This window comes from Anser anser (genome assembly GCF_964211835.1).
Source record: "Anser anser genome assembly, chromosome: 1".
Taxonomy (NCBI): Eukaryota; Metazoa; Chordata; class Aves; order Anseriformes; family Anatidae; genus Anser; species Anser anser.
Window position 1 is genome coordinate 34,548,531 of NC_139720.1, and position 12,751 is coordinate 34,561,281.

Below are 12,751 nucleotides of genomic sequence, written 5' to 3' on the forward strand. Positions count from 1 at the left end.
TGTTGGGAAATTCCCAATTATTCTGAATGTAACCCAATTTAATTCCAAGTAATCTTTTATTAATCCAAATAATTTCTTGAGCTCTTAACACACCACGACAACATATGCTAGACCTACAGGCGTTTTTTGTATGACATACATTATGCTTATGCATGCATACACAAAGATGACAACACTGAACAAAGCCTCAACCTTGCATGAAATCATACCTTGATTCTGGTATGTAGTAACAGCATTACGTATTTCAAATTAATCAAAGTTGAAGGATAAAAGTCACACTCAAACAACATTTGTTTGTTTTACTTATGTGGGTTAAATATCTCTTCCCAAAAGTGGAATCAAGACTTCTTCAGTACTTGGAGAAGGCGTCAAGTCTACTATAATAAGCTCAGATCCTGTGTGCTAGCATGGTTTTTTTGTTTGTTTGTTTTTTCTCTCCAGGGAATCGTGAAAGAGCTTATCTATACTATAGAGACACTATGGAAAAGTTCTGGTAAGAACTTTTGAACATTACTAGCTTACAACCAAAGCAGTCGTGCTGAAACATACTTGATTTTAGTATATACTACCTTTATACCAGTACATATAATGGACATCTGAAATAAAAAAAATAATAAAAAAATCACTTCCACTCTTCAGAGTATGAATGTAAGGAATCTGGATTCAAACTAGGTTCAAAACTTTACAGCAATGACAGACCTAAGAGGCAAGGTTTTCTTCCCACGTATCAATGTCATGAATTCTAGCAGGTTTTCATGATCAATAGGACAGGACTAGTATATCTTGGTTAAGGAATACCATTAGAATAGGAAACTACTTGAGAATTTTGCTTGTTTTCCTAGAACTAGAATATCTGTGTCTGTTAGAGGAATGGGCACTAAAGAGATCCACCTATCCAGAAATAATGGAGAATAACTCATTTATTCTCCTGTAAGTACAGAATTTTCAAATCTGACTCCGTGCCCATGGCGGGGGGGGGTGGAACTAGATGATCTTTAAGGTCCCTTCTAACCCGAGCCATTCTATGATTCAGAACAATTTCTATATCAATTTAACCAATTTTAAAAGCACTTCAGGAATGCAAATTAGGAAACATCTAACATATTTCAGGTTCTATAGGTAAGTATGGCTACATTAATACAGCTACATTACTGTGGATGGCATCCATACTCTATATATTTGTGGTAATCAGTTAGCAAATCTAGTATTCTCTCCAAAACCTGGTGTTGACCAGCACTTGGAGCGACCTAGCAGCTACTGTTCTGACTGGGGAGCTGGAAGTCCATGGAAGCAAATGGCTCAACTTCTCTCCTTCTGCCTTCTCTGCCAGAAGATAGTGAAAGGCTTGGTGTCTAGGCAGAAAGAAAGCCTGACATTTCAGTTTCAAATAATTGACTTAAGTGGTCAATCATGCTGAAAGATGTTATCAGACTGTTACAAGTAACAATCACTGTAAAACAGGCAATGCCTAAGTACATTTGCTAGATGTTTCAAAAGGAACCTAATTTCAGACACCTAAAAAGTAGTTTAAAGTAGATACCTGGATGGGCTTTAGTGGACAAGTCATCTGAACTTAGAAAAGACTTCAGGAAGAGCAGTTTTCTCCATTCATTCTGAAGAGGATCTACAGCTCCCAACTCATCCTTACCGTGTTGAACTCTCAGGAATTTAGGATAGAGAAGATAAGTCCTACTCTTTGCTCTGTCCAGCAGATATTACATCTATTAATGTCTGGGAAACCATGACAGCTTCACAGCCAAAGGCCTCCAGAACAGATTTAGCTCTAAGTACCACCCATTTAGTTCACAAGAGTTTCCAGATTCCCAGAAGGCTCAGCAGCTCTCCTATGAAGTTTGATATGATACATATTCATCACATTTTATCTATGCGATGAGTATGTTAGATGCACCTCCAGCCATATAATGAGCCTACCTGCATTTGCTTGTATATTCCTTCACACAGACATATGGTCTTTCCAGGGAAGTGGTGGGGGTGTGCGTGCCCAATACCTTGTTCAACTCCCAGTTGGCATCCATACAAAACGAGATGTTGGCATCAATGTTTAATATTACCAACAGACTTTGACCATGAGACTGGGAACATCTATTGCTCCAGGTATGTTTACCCTGCATAATTCAGCAGTATGAAAATATCTGAGCTAGATAAATATCAATTAGATAGCTAGAAATGAGGTAGCTCCAGAAATAGAAACTACACTAACATGATAATCCACTCATGCTTGTTGATACTGCTAAAAGAATTCAGACATTCAGCGCTGTATGGAGATACCTGCAGAATCATTCACTGTAGACATACCATGAGTGCAATCCCTTCTGCAAGGCAAAAAAATTCTTGCAGAACAGGTAAAATTAAGTCTCCACTGTTGAGTTGACAAGTACTTGGAAGAATTTTATCCGCTTCATAGAAGAAAGTTTCTTGACCAGTAAAGATTTTGGCCAGAAAGGAAGGCACCACTTTCACAGCATTCCTTGAGGACTCCTTGGAAGGAACAGCTGGCTTTTCACTGACAGTAATGTATGGACTTATATGTATCTTATAAGAAACATAATCAAATCAAATTTCAGAAGACTAACCACCTCTTTTCCACTACTAGGTGAAGCGGGAACAAAGACTCAGCAAAGAAACAGTGCTTTGTTTTGGAAAGGTTCCACAAGCTCCTTTCATTTTTAAAGTTGAAAACTGCAGAAAGTCATCAGAAGTATATTTCAAGCAGTTATTCTTTGAAGAGCATAAAAATTATATTCTAATTGTTCCCTATGCGTTTCCTTCGCTTGAATTAGGTATCATATTAACTCAGTTTGATACAACCCCTCCCATAACTGAATACATTTTTTTTTAAACCTCTAAAAAAAGTATTAGAAACATTTGCAGATTTATGAAACTGGTTTATTACAGGTATTTTTATGCCAGACAACTGCTGCATACTTATTCTTCTTTACTTATACCCTTTTTTGTAAAATGAGACTTACCATCTTTCTACAGGAATAATTTTTAACCTGTAAGAAGTTTGAAAAAGAAACCTTTGCTAAATGAACAAAATGCTTTATTTTTTATTTTTATTATAAATGCTCTAATTATCCATGCCATATGCAAGCGTATGTAGAAAGAACAAGCAATTGTTTTTAACTATTACATACTGACAGTTGTTAGTCAATGTAAAACTTTAATGTGGTTGAAATAGTTCTTTAAGTACTTAATCTCAATGAATCTTTACAGTGGTCATACAACTGGTATTAAATCTCAGCTTGGGCATACCTATATTCTCTCAAAACCATACAGAAGTAATTGAAACTAGAATAAGAACAAGCTATCACCCAACCAGACCAACTTTAACCGCACTGGTTGTATGAAAACAACTTTTAGAATCTTCCCCTCCCCCCTTGTACGTGTCATAGTACAGAAAACAGATCTAATAAAGTTTGTTGTTTTTTTTTTTTCCATGTTTTACCACCTGGGCAAAAGAACCAAGCTAGTAACCTATGGATATGGAACAACCAATCCAGCAGCACCTGATTTTCATTCTCTCAGAGGAAAACAAAAATCTTTGCACAGCTTCAGAAGGGTGATTTTAGGTTCATCTAAACTAGTTAAGTTTCTATGAAAAGGACTAGAGGTGATGTTAAGACAAATTCTCAAGTTTGTATTCATCACAAGTAAGGCAAGACAGTATAAAACTTTATTAAGTTAATATTTCCAACCTTGTGGTAAAAAGAACCTTAACAAGGTAAAAAAAATAAACAGAAATACATTCTTTAGATCAATGAAATGCTTAAACTACAGAATGCTATGCCAGTGTAAAAATAACGTCAACACTAATGCAAAATTGAAATAGATGATATGCTTAAATTCAATAGTTATTTGTCAGACACCATCTGCTTTTTCTTTCATTCTTTTCTGATTCTGATCTGTAAGAAACCACATCAGTATCAAATGTCACTTAGTTCTTATTCAAACAGAGCAGTCCAGACACAGCGGCTGCACCAGCTGACTTAGCTGACCTGGGCCTAGAGTAAAAACAAACCCCTATAAATCACCAGATGTAAGCAATTGAATAGTGATCAATTTAATTAGCTGAACAGCTTTCTGAAGTTTACTGTATTGTTTTAACCCTTCAGGCTTCTTCAAAAAAGGTAACTTGCAATTTGTATTCATGAGTGGGATTTGGCCAGAGGGCTACATATTACTAGGCTTAAACACTTTAGATTCCCATTGATAAAACTCAAACCCCACACATGAAAACACGTTGGCTTTTTTTCTCCACTTAACAGTAGGATACAAACTTCTTTTTTAAGCATTACCCTCAACATTTTGGAGAAATTAGAACACAAGAAAAACAATTGAACTTATTTCAGGTGAAATGCTCAGGAATAAGATTTCCTCTAAAATCAGGAAATTTGGTTTGGGGTCCTATTTACCTTTTACAATTTTATGCCTGTATGATAGATACCACATCAGGTAACCTATTATTTTTTTCAAACGAAGCAATGAACGTGTACATAATTGTGTCACAACCGTATGTATTAACCACAACTGGAAAAATTTTATGCCACACATAAAAATGGTCGCAGAAAGACATTTTAAAGACATTGACACAACATCTTCTAACCTAGATATTTGTCCTAAAGCTGCGTGTCAAGGGGATTTCCCCACACTGCCCACTGAAATTAATGGATTTCTGCCATGATTTAACGCAACTGGGATTTCAGCCAAGACGTGTAATAATAGAGTGTAACTCTTGTTTTAAAGTCTGCATTGTATGAGTTTACGTAACATTTACTAATGTTTGTTCAGTGCCTAGCACAACAGGGCTGAGGCTTCTGGGCACTACCACAACATAAATTTATTCTAATGCAGTCTTTGTATCTGAGGGAAGCATAAAAACTACAAGGATTAAGCTCAATTATACACATTTTAAGCAACCTGCTAAATAATATGACATAATCAACTTCCTAACCACAAGCCGCTCTATTTCCAATTATTTTACTTTAATCTCTGCAATGCACATATTTCCACTAACCCTACAGAGTTAGTTCCACTAAGCAGGGACAAGAGATAGATCTACTTACAAAGACAGAAGAGTTATATTTGCAGATACTGGCCCCAAATTTGGAATCATCTCCAGTTCATTGTTGTTCAACTTCCTATTAATATTTAAAAAATTGAGAGTTAGCTTTAACGTAAATCAGAAGTATATACATTGGATTTATTAAATTGCTGGTGTCAACCCAAAATTTGAAATTAATTCCAGTTTCACTTAATGTAAAATATCAGAACATAACTGTCAACCTATTATCCCAAGTTACTGATATCCCAGTGATACAATTAACATATACAAACCACTTTAAAAAAAAAAATAAAGACAAACTGACTTACACTTCCCGAAGACTATGGAGGTGATCCAAGAAACTGGTCTTGATTGAAGATAATTTGTTGTGACTTAAGTCCCTATGAGGTTACAAAAATAAACAACCTGTCAGTTTTGCCATGAAATATTGCATAAAGCAAGACAATTACAATTGAAAATATGTTATCATTTGTTTCCAAGTACATAAAAAGTTATGTTTTATGTTAGTAGAACTAGAATAGAAACGCATTTAACTTTACAAGGTATATAAGTGCTAACAGCTTGATCACTGCCGACAGTGTCAAAGAATTTCCTGAACCATTTAAAAGAATTGCTCATTTTGTGTTCTGTGTGTGCCTGCGTGTCTATGTATCAAAGACACATGAAAAAACACCTCAAAATGTTGACTTATACACATCAAAAAACCCTCTCTTCCCAGCAAAATATCTGGCTAAAGCAACCTGTTGGCTACAAGGAAAATTCATAAAAACTCATTGCCATTTCAACCTTGAGTCAATTATCATACTTGCACCATCTACTCTCCTCACTTGCTTCTGCAAAGCAACTCACAAATCTTCAGTACATAGTGAGGACTGTACATAAATCTCAGTTCCATTTTCATGCTTTCACACAATTCAGGGCTCTATTCTTACATAACCAAATTCAGTTGGGACCTTAAACAAGAAAATATATACAGGAAGGCCTAACTCTATCTTGAATTTTAAGATGTCTCTGCACTATTCACATTATCATCGCCTTACTTGCCCTTGAAGTAGCTCGAGCTCAGCTTGTGCCACTCCACACTGAAGATCCCAAAATACAAATTGATGCAGTTTTACGAGAGCCCATGTTAGAGCCTTTGCAAACAACAGTGTTTGCTGTTAAACAGGCTAGGGTACTAAGAGTGCAACACACCTTCTTGACCATTGTCAGGAAATTATCTTCCCTACAGACATGTAGGGAATTCTTCACCATATGGCCTCTTGACCATTTGAAAACCATCATAAAACACAGTCCTAAGAAACATTTGTTGTGGTCTCAGAAGTACTGGAAACATCACAGATATAAAAGAATGGCTATACAGTAGAAGACAGAAAAGTTAACTACAGAAATTCAAACTTGCAAGTCTATAGAGATCTGCACAAGCAGTACAAGATTTACATCTGGCCATGTTACCACTGCTAGCCCTGCTTGAAGACCTCCCTCTTTTTAGTCATCCATTCCCACAACCTGCAAGTTCCTGCTCCCATACTACAGCCTGTCATTACCTTATCTGCACTGATAGAGCTGTCTGCAAAGTGCTTGCTGTACATCGTAACACTCAGTTTTTAACACAAGCCAGGAAACAAAAGTTTCACTATTCTGAAGGAGTTCTTAACCTCACTTCAGTGAGACCCTCAAAGAATTGCATCAGCACACTTTTCCCCTGTGCTAACTGAGCACTGCATCTGGAGCACTCAGCAACACGCCTGGTTGTGATAAAACTGGAAAGGGCTTGGAAATGAGGGTGCTGAGCATCACTAGAAGGGCCTGGAAGTCAATGCCTAGGCCAATACCAAGACAGATGCTCATCAGGCCATGTAGAAGTGAAGCATATTTCCATTTGATTCTTGAGTAAACTCCCGTAGTCCATACTTTTTCTGGAGAATATAATTCAGTACATGGTCACCTACACTAAGCACGCCAGGCACAGGTTTGTGACTGTCACAGACGTGTCTGTTCTCCTTCTATAGTCTTCAAAGTGATGATTCCTGATAACCAGCATATCCATGCTGCACATGGATCAAAACTGGCTTAAATCAAGTCAGTTTTACAGTTTGTGCTAGGTGTGCTATACAACTAAGCCCTGAGCAACCGTGGATCTACAGAATGGGTTTCTCTTCACCCAATACCACAGGTCCTTGGACACAGAGGAGAAGTCCTGAGACCCAGCCAGGCACTTATGCTTCTTAAACTGTGCAGGGGGACAGCACAACCGTGCTTTAGCCTCTCCCGTTTGCTGCTTTACACAGTACTTTTCCAGTGTTGCCAGGACTAAGTATCTGCTTTACAAGACTCTTAAACAGTATCTTCCCTGCTATGCACAGCATACAGGCAGCCACCCAGCCACCCCAGTCTTCACCTGCAGCACCAGCACAGCCCCAGCAGGAGGCTCAGTGACTGCCCACCGAAACCCCAGCACAAGGGAGGACTCGGGTCACCAAGCAAAGGACAGGCAATGTCACCCGTCCCCCCCTTTTTGAACCATACTAAGTTAAAAAAAAAAAAAATTACACTCAACAACCCCCAGCATTACAAACCATCCCGGCCACATGCACACATTACCAAGGGTACCCCAGCACTCAGCCACTCAGTGCAGCAACGGATCAGGCCCAGAGGGCCGGGGTGCAGCCACCCCAGCCTGACTCTGTCGGGCACAGGGAGGAGATGAACGTCACCTTTCCCCAGTTGGGGCACTTCAGAAATGCACACAGGGCAGAGCTGCAGGTGTGTAAGCGATTTTTCAGCACAAACAAAGTGGGGCAGGTGCCGGGGGGAGCCACCTAGAGAAGAGGCACACCCTTCACCGCATTCAGGTGGCCACGGAAGGATGTCTTCTGCGATGCAGCTCTGGACTCACACACCTAAAATACACCTGTGTCTTCTTCTTCCAGGTGTCTAAAACCCTCAAGATTTTCCTCTTAAAAAAATGGAAAACCAATATAGTGTTAAACGTTTTCAAAAAAGCCACAAATGTTAGTTTCATCACTATGATTTTGAGTTCTCCTGTAAATGAGGTTAACCACACTTGAGTTAGAGGACTGCATCTTTCACTGCTTAAAAGTCTAGTGCAAACATTTGTCTGGCCATAGACTTGAGAAAAATCCATTTGTTTAACATTTGAACACATCAGCTGTACAGGTTTGATATTCTCATACTGCCTTCTTACATGTAAATACTGAAAAAATACTCTGTTACAAAAGATCTAGGTTGTAACAGCGATGGGAATCTAACTTGTTCCTTTAAAGCAGACAAAGCAGAGACAATTTTTACCCTTAAACTTAACTCGGTATTTGGCTTTAGACTGTACGGATTATAAGAACTATGCAAATAAACAGCCAAAATTTAGTGAAGCCATGGCTGTTAGTGCCTAATTTGTTACTGCTCTTCATACTTTAGACAAGACTTCGGGATCAGTAATTATTTCAACAAAGAGCTTTCAACATTAGTGCTAAAAACCTGCATTTCTTCATTTCATCTAAAAACCCTGCAAAAGGTTTATTTAAAACGTTTGCCTAAAGGACCCACCAGACAGTAACAGACGTGAGTAGATTTGTTCTGCTGGAGTTATAACATGTTTAAAAAAAGAAAAAAAATCTGGCAGAGTCCTTAAACTATAAAAATCCTGCAATTACAACCACTGCTGTGCATGATCACCACACTGGAGCCAGACACTTTCACTCATAGCTCAAGCTCACATCCATCTGGAGTCTATCAAGGCAACCGTGAGCGTAACAACTTGCACTAGGTTTCAAACTATTCTTTTGTGTTTGCCTTTTAACACTAAAGATTTTAACACTCTCAGATTTTCCATGTAGCACCTACTTTAAAAAACACATCCATACAAATTCTTATTCCTGGTTTACTCACAACAGGTTGTCAAACACAAACTGCACCCAAAAAAAGGCCAAAGCAAAACGGTAACAACAAACTCCAGACAATACTGAACTTCGTGTTTCACATAGCTGTATACATGTTTGTCTACGAATTGTTGCATAAAGTATGAATTGGATGTATTTTTGTAAATATTATTTCAGTACTGCTGACATGAGAAGCTTCAGGAAAAAAAAAAAAAAGCCTTGCAAGTTACATTTGTAAGTTAAATCAGAAAGGCTGAAAGTGAACCAAGAGTTAGAACATTAGTAAAAGACATGTATTATAAGTGAAGCTGAAGCCTAAAGAAGTTTCTGAGACTTACAAACAATGGATCTGAGGCATTTTTAAAATATAAAACTCTAGCATCCCTGTCCAAAGCTACAAGTGCATTTCAATTCAATGCATTTCTCCATGTGCCTTAAAACACATACAAGGAAAAGATTTGAAAATGAATCAGTATTTTTCCCTTGCTTAGAAATGAACACTGACAAAGTACTAAGATTATTACCACGCATTTTCCATTTCTGAATTTTCCTTGTCTGTTGAAACCACATTACAAGTGAGGAGAAAACCTCCTCCGTGATTTCTTCTACTTCTAGAATTTCAAAAGCCATTACAGATGTAATAGTGAATACCCTCAGAAACTATATTTTTATTAAGAAATTCTTTATAACAATAAAAAAATGTATGCTTGTTCTTCACCTCAGATTCTAATGAAAGTGATCAAGCTTTTAAGGGATTCTACCTACTTTAAAAAGAATGCCACAGTTTGAGGCCCTTTAAGAACCTGTTTAATGAAAGAAAATATTTTCTATACGTCATTCCTTTCATATGAACACCTTTCACAACTCAGTTTCTGCATTCAAAAACTAAAACATAACTCTGAACATCAATCTTTATATGATAAAAAACGGAAAGGAAGGCCTAATGCATAAAGGGAGAGGGTGAGTGTTTCTTCACACATTTTATAAATATAACTTTTAGACTAACTTAATTTACAACACTTAGTTACGATTATCATCTTCTTCCTTAGAGAACTCCGAAACCTGAGCCCCAAGTCAAATTTTAAAATGCAAATCCAGCAACAGCTTCTTAATCAGTCCCACTGGGGCCTATAGAGCTGCTAATTCAGCAGAAATCAGGAGAGCTGAAAAACAAAAAGCCAGGCTGTAGCTGTTTTAAGACACTGATCCAAAGTGACTCATAAATCAGCTTGCTATGTTCAAGTTTTAGTCTGGAAAATATTGAAAAACAGCTGTGAAAACCATACGGCCCTTTTTTCTGGCAATTCTGGTAAAGAACTAGAGGATTTATAAAATGTAAATACTAAAGATGTAATACAAACACAAGTGAAAGCCATCTTTCAGATTTTCCCTTCTGTCTTGCTGACAGTTTTTAGCATTCCTAGGTGAACCTGGCAAGGCATACTCGACAATGCCTCTGAGAATTTGCAAACATTGAGGACACTGGCCAGTGTTCAAACTCTCTTCCTCCCTCCACTTCTGGCTATGAAACATCAGCAGCTCTAACACAGCAAAACGTTCTCTCCATCTCGGGACACACATACTAGAAGTAAATTGAAATCTGACTTTAAAACCATTTGTACACAAAGTCACTACAAATATTTATCTGTGGATTGTTATCATCTGTGAAGGCCGCATTACAAAAGATGGTATTTACGGCTAAAGTCACAGCAAAGCTGGCAATTATACCCTGTTTACACCCCATTTCATAAAGCCATTTATGTAGAAAGCAGTAGTCTCACATTTGCTATGAAAACGGGGAACATAACTCAGTATTCAGGTTCATCTCCTGATTTCCCCCTTCACCCACTAGAATGTCACACAGCATTTTCCACATCATAAACTCTTGGTTTATTTCACCAGAGGTTATGAATACAAAAGGAAGGGGAGATTCAAACAGAGCTTGCTTCAAAAGCCGACTTCATCAGATGTACTTTCTGTCTGGATGTGTAGACAGCTGGTCAGAGGAAGGTGTTAAGCCCAACATGGGCCTACACCTTTTCAAGCACAAGAGCTTTCACTACTCTGCCTGGGAGACCTTGTCTGCCTGTGCTGAGAACATGGTGTAAGAGTTGTTTTCTGAAGAGTATTGGAAATAATGCAATTAAACTACTAGCCTTTGGCTATAAATGCTATGGACTCCCATGGAAAACACAGTCACCATATACCAATAAAATTCATAAACAGTCTTTTACAATTTGTAAATGCATAGTTTGTTGCAACAATAATCCAGGCTATTCAAACCTTTTTTGCGTATGTAAAAAAGAAGAGCGTTATAACTGTACACATTGTGCAATCAAAGCTCCAAGCAGCTGAGTAGCTGGAGGTAACAGACAACGCCACGCTCCCCCTGGTCCCCTTATTCAGAAGAGGGGAAGGAAGAAAGAGCAGGGTACTTCTAAGGCATTTGACACAAACAAAAACCACAAAAGCAGCCAGACCACATGGCTTGGTGACACCTACAAAGATGTACTCCTGTGAGTTTAAGACCAAGTGACACAGCTGTCCAATGAGTAATCACAGCGGGGTTTCTTACAACAGACCAAAGCTTATTTATACAAGTGGAACTTATTTTCTCACACTTTTAAAGGAATGTGAACTTACATAAGGACAATTTACACTACCAAGGGAATTCTAATTAGAAAAACCTCCCTTGTGCTAACAAAAAAGCTCTGCAATGTGTTTTATTGTCTCTCGGTAAAGTAAGTGGAATAGACAAATTTAATTACTGCTAATGCAAAATACTTTTTAAAACAGCTCTACAAATGAAAGTTCTGTGATTTTTCCATTTGCTTTTTTTTTAAAAACGTCAGTTTTTAGTTTAACTCAGTTACGTTAGGTAACTGAAATAGTTCAAAAGAACAGGAGGGATGAAATTTAATAAGAAGCAAAACCAGTTGTTGAATGTAAAGCAGATCCGGTATTTGATTCATATGCTTCAAACACATAAGCCAAAAGGGAAAAAAAAAAAGTTTCTTTCCCCTCACACTTTCCTACACTGCTCATGGAAATATTCACCTCCTGGAGTCATTCGTATGTTCAGTTCCATATGGTGTCAATACAGCCATCCACATTTCATGAGTAAAGCAGCATGACCTCCAGACGAGGCAATTGAACAGAATTAGCCACAGCTAATTGAAAGTCTTCCTGTTTACTTTAAAGTCCTTATCTCGATCTGCTTTGGAAATGTAATAGAAAATTAATACAACTAGTATAGAAGATACCAGAGTGACAAGAGATTAAAAACAAATGTGCGAAGTCCCTCAGCACTTTTCAAGCTTTTAGAAAGCTTTCGTGATTTATGCTTTGTCCATAAAAGTTTGTCACTGCAGGTAAGTTTTCTACACATGGCATTTCACTACGTGCTAGTAAGTTTCATAAACCCGTGTCACCGAACCAAACTTGGCGAGGTCCAGCCCTAGTAAAGTTGTTTAAACCAAAACCATCAGTGAACGAAGCCCAAGAGCTGCACAAATAAAACCCAGGCCAATATGAAAGTTTGGTTTTTATTTCCTGACTCAGAAATCGATTTAACTTGGCGATTTTTGCACGTTCCCCGAGAAAGTCAGTAAAACAACTTTGCTCCCCCTCCTTCACGGGGTCCAGGGCGAGCGCCGTCGGCCAGGCGCGGAGGGCTCGCGCTGCTCGGTGCTCGCTGACAGCCGGCCCCCTCCTTCCCTCCCTCCCTCCCTCCATCCATCCCTCCCCACACTCGCCCCGCTCGGCC

The 12,751-nt window shown here is 38.3% G+C and overlaps 1 protein-coding gene across 2 annotated transcripts in view; it reads right to left on the minus strand.

The window, feature by feature from the left end:
• Positions 1 to 12,751, minus strand: part of LRIG3 (leucine rich repeats and immunoglobulin like domains 3) — a 43,620-nt gene that overhangs the window by 30,314 nt on the left and 555 nt on the right. Inside the window, exons 1-3 of one of the 2 annotated variants that reach the window (XM_083815388.1) lie at positions 12,043 to 12,691; positions 5,395 to 5,466; positions 5,088 to 5,162 (exon numbers count right to left, since the gene is read on the minus strand). In XM_083815388.1, the coding sequence (XP_083671514.1) occupies positions 5,088 to 5,162; positions 5,395 to 5,466; positions 12,043 to 12,098 (203 nt within the window). In that variant the 5' untranslated portion in view covers positions 12,099 to 12,691. Of the gene's footprint in view, positions 1 to 5,087; positions 5,163 to 5,394; positions 5,467 to 12,042; positions 12,692 to 12,751 lie in introns of those variants that run through there. The other variant, XM_083815387.1, reaches the window with a different exon arrangement.